The sequence below is a fragment of the Octopus bimaculoides genome, chromosome 7 (assembly GCF_001194135.2).
Source record: "Octopus bimaculoides isolate UCB-OBI-ISO-001 chromosome 7, ASM119413v2, whole genome shotgun sequence".
NCBI lineage: Eukaryota > Metazoa > Mollusca > Cephalopoda > Octopoda > Octopodidae > Octopus > Octopus bimaculoides.
The window spans coordinates 58,897,997-58,905,874 of record NC_068987.1 but is presented as its reverse complement, the minus strand read 5'-3'; the positions used below and the strand labels follow the sequence as shown (position 1 = coordinate 58,905,874).

General features: G+C 35.6%; 1 protein-coding gene across 1 annotated transcript in view; it reads left to right on the top strand.

Annotated features, from left to right (window-relative positions):
- Window positions 1-313: 313 nt before the first annotated feature.
- Window positions 314-7,878, top strand: part of LOC106875020 (dual specificity mitogen-activated protein kinase kinase 6) — a 67,879-nt gene continuing 60,314 nt past the window's right edge. The window contains exon 1 of the mRNA XM_014922973.2: window positions 314-725. Within this exon, the coding sequence (XP_014778459.2) occupies window positions 716-725 (10 nt within the window). The 5' untranslated portion in view covers window positions 314-715. The remainder of the gene's footprint in view (window positions 726-7,878) is intronic.

The window sequence follows — 7,878 nt, the reverse complement described above, 5'->3', positions numbered from 1 at the left end:
GTTTCATAATAACCTGCTGCCAAGAATTTTTATACGGAAGCAAAAAAGAAAAGAATAACAAAATAAAAAGAAGCATAAGTAAATAAAAAAATCTGAATAATGCAAATAACTGGGGGGAGGGGGGGCTAGGTGGGTCAGTTGGTGTGCACTCCCTTTTATCTACCATTATCCGGCTGCTAACTGAGAGCATAATGTTTCAGCAATATTTCAATTTAATTTTCATGCTTGTTTATGTAGTAAATCTTTTACTTTAAATGTCGTATTGTCCATCAAGTAATTTTTTTTTTTCGTTTTATTTGTAAGTGGTCTATATCTCTGTTCGTATGTGTGTGTATGAAGTGGAAGGAAGAGAGAAAGGGAGGAAGAAAGAAAAAGAATAACACATAGTGAGCGAAAGAAAAAAAAAAAGAGGTGGAGTGAGAGGAGAGAGAAAAGAGAAGAAGTGAGAGAAGGAGAAACGGAGAACAGAGTTCAAGAAGGGGAAACATAAAAATACTGACAGGAGAGAGAGAGAAAGAGAGAAGCGCATCATTTGCTAAGCTAAGTTTATCAGTTTTTTTTCTGCGCTGATTGTGTGTGGGTCAAACTTGGCATATTTTCAATGGTGGAAATAACTTTAAGAAATACCTAAGAGGATTGTTTGTCTGCTGTTGAAAAATAAATCTGCAAGCAATTAAGGATCGCATAAAGCAAACCAAATTAACTACCTCTGACCATGATGAAAGGTAGGTCACAGCTCACACCATTCATAAGCTACATTTTGTTTCTACATTACTGTTTGTTATAGAGAGCACCTAACTCACTCCGAATTGCATTTCTATACGCAGAGCCATCAATCCATCTATCTAGACTTAATGTGTTAATTATCTTATAAGTAGTTATTTATTCATCCCCATTTTAATTGTTGACAACTATCAACGGCCTAATTATGTTGCTTGCTTCATTCAATTAAAAAATGTATTTTAAATCTATATTGCACAACCATTTAGTTGAATTTAAATTTAAGGCTTCTTTTAAAATTAAAATGCATTCGTAATTAGTGTTATATTTGCTAAAATGATTTTTATGCACTTTCAATTTATTGCAATCTTTTTGGTCCTCGTTGCAAAATTTAAACTTTTTCTTTTAAAAAAAGGTTTTAATCATTATGCAATAATCGTAATGATTTAATCAGATATTAATTTATCTGCTTGCAGCAATGCTGCATTTTTAAGTCTTATGCATCCAGGACAATGTTAGCAAAGAGCAGGAATAATACATTGGCGCAGTTAAAAGTCCCATACTAATTTATGTTGATATAAGTGTGTCACTGCTGTATATTTTCGTTTACTTTGGAATATTTAACCGTCTTACTTTCCAATTCTACATGTTACGCTGAATCAGAGAGTACTTGTTGGGAAGAAGAAATATAGGAAACTTTTGAAGTGTTTGTTTTTTTATGTACGGAATCCGCCCTGCTCTAAAAATGTTATTCCATTTTCCAGTTCGTTGCAAAGGTCGAGGCAAATTTTTTTTTTCTATTGGTTAAGCTCCTCCCAGGTGTGTGAATAAGTCAAGAGTGAAGATCTAGCTTAAATGTTTTTAATTGCTTGGTTGGGTTAATTTTTTTTTTTAATTGTCTATGTCAGACTAAAAAGAATGAGGAAGCTTGGTGGAGATTTTTACCACATCATCAGTGTAGGTATCGGTTTGCATTGTGAGCCATATATATATGTGTGTGTGTGTGTGATGTTATAGTTGGAAGACTGCTGGCGCACAGGTAAAAATATTCTGTGATAATGCTGAGAAGGAAGATTAAGCGTGGAGTAGAGTTCAGTCCGGAAATGATCTGCAGGAGTTGGGTGGGGGCATGCTCTAAAGTGGCTTTCTCCTGTTTGGAATTTGTCCAATATTTTTGGGCAGATTACGGAGTTAGCAAACCCATCAGATATGTGCGAACATGTATTCTACTCAGTGGTTTGCAGATGAAATCTGTAAAAAGTTACCGATTTAAATATTCGCCCGTTATTATTATTATTATTATTATAAGCAATGCAGGTTTAGCTCGATTTGTAGGACTTCTAATCACTTCGCTAGTTGGAGATTGTGCCGCTTGTAATCCGCTAACTTCTTGCACTATAATAATATACTCAACTCACTGGAGCAAATAAAATATATCTGATGTGAGTGAAATAAATTATAGACGTTGATGCCCGCACGCTTCTACTACAAACGGTTATTAGTTGTGGCCCACTTTACAGATGAGTTATGATAGTTATCTTCTTTTAAAGTAAACAATATTCTTTCTTGCTGAGTAGCTATTTTAGAGTGTGCTAAACAGAATAATACAAGATACCTTGAACTTCGACATAGTGTACTTTAATCTGACGCGCGACCTTATTGAAGCTTGAATTACGATGTTCGATCCGTCTCTCTCTCCCCGGCACTACGTTCTGAGTTCAAATCTCACCGTGGTCAACTGTACCTTTCACCCTTCCGGGGTCGGTAAAGTAATGTACTAATCAAGTACCGAAGTCAATGTAATCAGTTAACCTCCTCCCATTGCTGACCTTGTACCTGAATAAGAAACCATCATTTATTGCAGTAGTATTTTACCACCCTGTTTTACGCGGGAGTGTTTTCTTCTCTCATTTGTGGGAGGGTGGTTGTGATTTTAAAACGATAGTACAAAAGTTAAATTTTGTTATTTCTACATCTATAAAGATCACATTTTTTTCCTATTTATAAAAAGGAAATCGGTAATGATGACTATAAGCAATTAGCTATGGCTTCACCAATCCTTGTTCATAGGAAATCACTGAAATAATGTTCCTCAGCTTTTTTAAAAACTTATTATCTTGCCTTTTTTTTTTTAAATATATAATTAAAAGTAATTCTTGTTGACTTCATGAATAATTCGTTTCTTTTTTTCAACTGCGATAATTTTATAGTTTGATCAATGTAAAACTGGTATTGTTATTTCATATAAGCGCTTCTCAACAAAAGTGGCAGTTTCATCATCACTCGGCTTTGTTGTTTTAATCTGAATAGGTCAGTTGTTTAACCTAGTGATATGACCTGTAGTTAATATTTTACCGCCTATTTTTACACTTAACTCCCAGTACATATCATAACTTCATCTTTATATATGTATTACAACCGTTGGTTCAAAAAGGAAGACCTTCAGAAGGTCCACGATTTTATGCTAAACTTAATTTAGAGATGCTGTTCACTTTATTGGACGATTTTCCAACATTTAACTTCCTCATAAATAATTGGGTGAAATAATTGAACAGGTGAGTGGAAGCAAGTTACAACGGGATTCCTTTGCCTTTGCACTTGGTATGAATGTATTAACTGATATTACTCGGGACCCGAGCGTAGCTAAGTAGATATTTCAAGTAGTCAAGTGTACACTGTTTGGAACTTTGTGACAGGTTAAGGAGGAAAAAACAGTTCTAGAAATATTAGATAACAGTTTTTCTCCATCTACATATTTCAAAGTAAAGTCATAAAGCGGAATCCAGATTGTTGTTATCGTATAGTCTTTTAGTATTGAAATAATATAGCGAACTATTCAGTCGGTTTTTCTATTAACTGTCCTTGGCTATGTCTTCTTAACTCTGATGATATGTGTTTCCCACTGGTTTACTACTTTGAGCAGGCAACACGTAAGATATTTTAACTGCTGCACTGAAGAAACTGAATGATTTCGTCGAAGTTTTTTGGTGGAGCTGGATAAAGTGTTTGCATATGTTGTAAGTGACAACGCAAATCAAACGGGGTCGTTTGTTTTGTTTGAAATAGTAGTCAAATCTCCTCTATATCATACCCAACTGTTCTGAAGAAGAGACCCTATACAAAAAAGACTAGGCATTCTTCACAATTAAACAAGACTAACCTGGGACTTACTAAATAATAAACTAGGAGTCGATGTGGGAGTTTTCACGTCACAGATGCTTTAGTTGTTAAAAATCTTCCTCAATGAACGTCCCACTAATTTAGATATAGGAATTTCAGATTTAAAATCTAAGTCTGATGACAGTATGCCTTAAATAAAATTATGATAGGTATAACAAGAATACTAATGAAGCAATTTGTCAATTGTCTACCTCTGAAAAAAAAGTTAAACATAGTTACTAATAACACCGACAAAACACTTTTTCTACCAATTGTAATTCCTGATCGTGGATTTATTTGAAAATAAAACAAAACTTAGCGTATTTTAAACTTTTGCAACAGACTGCTTATCAAAAATCATAATTCGGGCACCCCTTAGTTAATAAAGCTGATTTATTCAGGTATATATGGATAGGCAAGAGATTAATTTTGTAAACTTACTTGTAATTATCTCCCCTCCTTCGAAAGCAGCTAACAATTACCACTGGGGTTTTGTTTACTTTCTCAACTAGAAGGCAAATTTCAGTTTATCTAATGTTTGCGTACGTTATTCCGTACATCACCAGCAACCCGAATTATCTAAATTCATACCATTGGCTCATTTGAATTACATTCCTTAGCTTGTTGTTCTCATAAGGGAGAGTGGCACCACCATCTTCAAGGTTTTAGTTGATAAATCGCCCTTAGTACTGGCAAGATTTCCGCCCGTCTTTCCTTGCATCGATCAATTTCTCAAGTCACTAAGTTAGGAAGTATAGAAAGTCACAACGTAACATCAATTTTTAGATCTAGGCAAACATACAAAGATACACAAACATATGAAACCTCATGATCTTGTGAGTGGAGTTGATTGTTGTGTGTGTGATTCTTTCTGGATTGGGCAGTGCTATTGTGCTCGTGAAGGCACTTCATTTCACATTGCTCTTGTCTACTCAGCTGAAATAAGTACCAACTGAATGCTGGTGCAATCCTTCCTACAACTGTTACAGCTTGGATGATCCACAAAGTCAAGAGTGGGAGGAGGAGCTTTCGAGGGTGTATATGTCTGCTTGTGACTACAAAGTCACGTAAAACAGCCAAAGCATGGTACATGCTACCAGGTTACACTTGAAATTCAGTGGTTATAGCCTTGCATATGTTTACATGAAAATATGTGCAAAGACATGTATATATATATATATATATATATATATATATATATATATATACACACACACATATATTACATGTTTGTGTTAGTGTGTGTGTATACACACATATATAAGGCTGAATAATGGTGGGAAGTGAGGAAATTGAGGAGGTGAAGGAGTACATCTATTTGGAACAGACAGTAATTAAATGTATGCAGAGACATGGACACTGAAATCTTACACAGAGAGCATGAGAAGACATTTGCCTCAACAATATATATGAAGTACGACTGCACAAGACAGTGTGTGCCAATTCCTTAAATAGCATCTTCCTACCTCTACTCTAATATACTTTGAATATAAACAGCACAAAATAACAAACAATTTTAGTTGGCTTGTGCATAAGATCAGGACTGCTTTGACTTCCTCTGTCGTTTGTGGTAGAAGAAATTAAGGATGAGTGTGTAGGATATGAGGGTGTCACATCAGGACATAGGTGGACAGCCAGTTTTATAGTTACCCTAGCAGAAAGCATAGAATGACATGTATAGGACAGCAGGGTCTTAGTTCTTACCATTTCCAAGTACAGAGGAAGGCAGATATCAAGAGAACAAGGGCCATGATACAAGTAAAAGTACAGCACCAGATGAAAGAGAAAACAAGCTATAGAGTTAGCATTCTAAGGAGCCTTGACTAAATGAGACCTGCAGGTAGACCTGTGAAGACTAAGACTCCTCTGCATCTCTTTCCTTTTATGAGCAGTATATGACATACTCCCAACACCAACAAACTTGTAAAGATGGAGTATGAAAAAGGACCAGTTATGTAAACTGTGTGGAGAGAGCTGCACCCTAGCACACATCTTGTCAAGTTGTAGAACTGCAGTTAGTCAAAGGAGGTACAGCTAGAGCCATGACAAAGTGCTTGTGACACTTGTTCACCCTACTGTGCAAGGTAGATGTTAGAAACACTAACAATAGCAGAAAACAACACCATGGGTCAAGTTCATGGGGGAAAGAAAAAAGCCATTAACTAAAGCAAAATAAACAATCAGTTTCTTATCAGTGACTCAATCATGGGATATGAAAGTAGTCCTGGAGGAAAGGCAAGAGATTTTTCCATGTGATCCAGGTTATATAGATTTGTGGTCAGAGAAAACAAACAAAATAATTCTGAGTGTTATGGGTCTATGGGAAATGGGTTGCAATCAAGCTTTTCAACAGAAGCACACCAAGTTTCAGAACCTTTTCCAGAATTTTTTGGAAAAGAGATGGCTGGCATTGCATCGCTGTCAAGGTTGACTGTAGGGGATTCCTTGCTTTGAAAGTATGTAGAATGATTACAGTTATTGAAATAAGAGAGAGAGAGAAAGTAACTGTTTGCAGGATGGGAGAGGCAGCAGAAGGAGCCTCTTATTGGAAATGGAGCAAGACAGATGGGTTAAGCTAGTTATCAGGAAATGAGTGCTTCGAATCAGATGATGATCTGTGATTCGGTATTCATAGCTGCTCCACTTGTGGGAAACACTCACAAACCTTTTAGTTGGAGCACTTTGAGCACCAAAACCAGGCTCACATGGTTGTATGCTTAAAAAGTATATCTCCTAACCATATGGTTTCAAGTTAAGTCCCACTGCATGTCATTTGGAGCAAGCGTCTCTTACTACGGGCCCTAGGCAACTAAGGCCATATCAATGGATTTGATAGATAGATAGATAGATAAGATCTGAAAGAAGCTCTTTGTATAGGTATTGGTGTATGCTCATGTCACTGTGATGTAACATTGCTTGATAGTTGAAAATGAGTGTCACTGTTTTTTAACCGGCATCATTCACTTTCTGCATTTCACAAAAGTATGTCAGGCTATAAGAAAATGTTCCTTTATTTGGAAACAGGAGGAAGGGCATGTGGACAGAAAGAAATCTGTCTCAATAAACTGCATCTGACACATACAAGCAAGAATAAGTAGACATTGATATGATGATGATAGCATACATATATACATTCATATGCATATATATATATATATATATATATATATATATATATATATATATATATATATATATATATATATGTATATGTATATATATATATATATATATGTATGCATGCATATATATATAATTGTGTATATATATATATATGTGTGTGTGTGTATGTATATATATACACATACATATATGTACCTGTGTATATATCTACTACATATGTGGAAAATCAGTGTGTGTTTGTTTGTGGTGTTGTTAGCTAACTCCTACATCGTTTTATTGATTTTGATGAAACTTGACATGTGAGTAGAATTCATATCTGGAAACCTCGTGACATACTTAGATTGTTGAAAAAAATTCGATAATAGGGCCCTTTCAATGGATAATGCCATCTACTACATATTACTAATATTTTATTTAAACAACCCAAGGGAAATAACCCATACCACCTGCAGATTTTAGCGAAGCGATCAATATTTGATTCTCACAATCAGCTGACCTAATTCTGCATTTCACTACTCAGTTTTGAACTGCTAAACATTATTATTGTACTTCCTTAATTTGAATCATAAACCTTAAAGACTTCATTCATACATTTCTATACATACATACTTTTATGAATGCCTATTACTCTGATAATTCTGCCACTGCATAGTGCCCAGGACTCAAAATTTGCCATCAAGATGTAGGGTAAGATACTGCAATAGCCTAGGCTTCAGAGGTCCACAGCTCTTCAGTATCCTCCCGAAGGACCTGAGAGACCTGCATGGGGTGGATGTAGATGTCTTCAAAATAAAGCTGGACCTCTTACTGTCAAGTGTCCCTGATGAACCAACTTCACGGCAGGATGTGCAGGTGAGGTCAGCGGCATCAGACTCC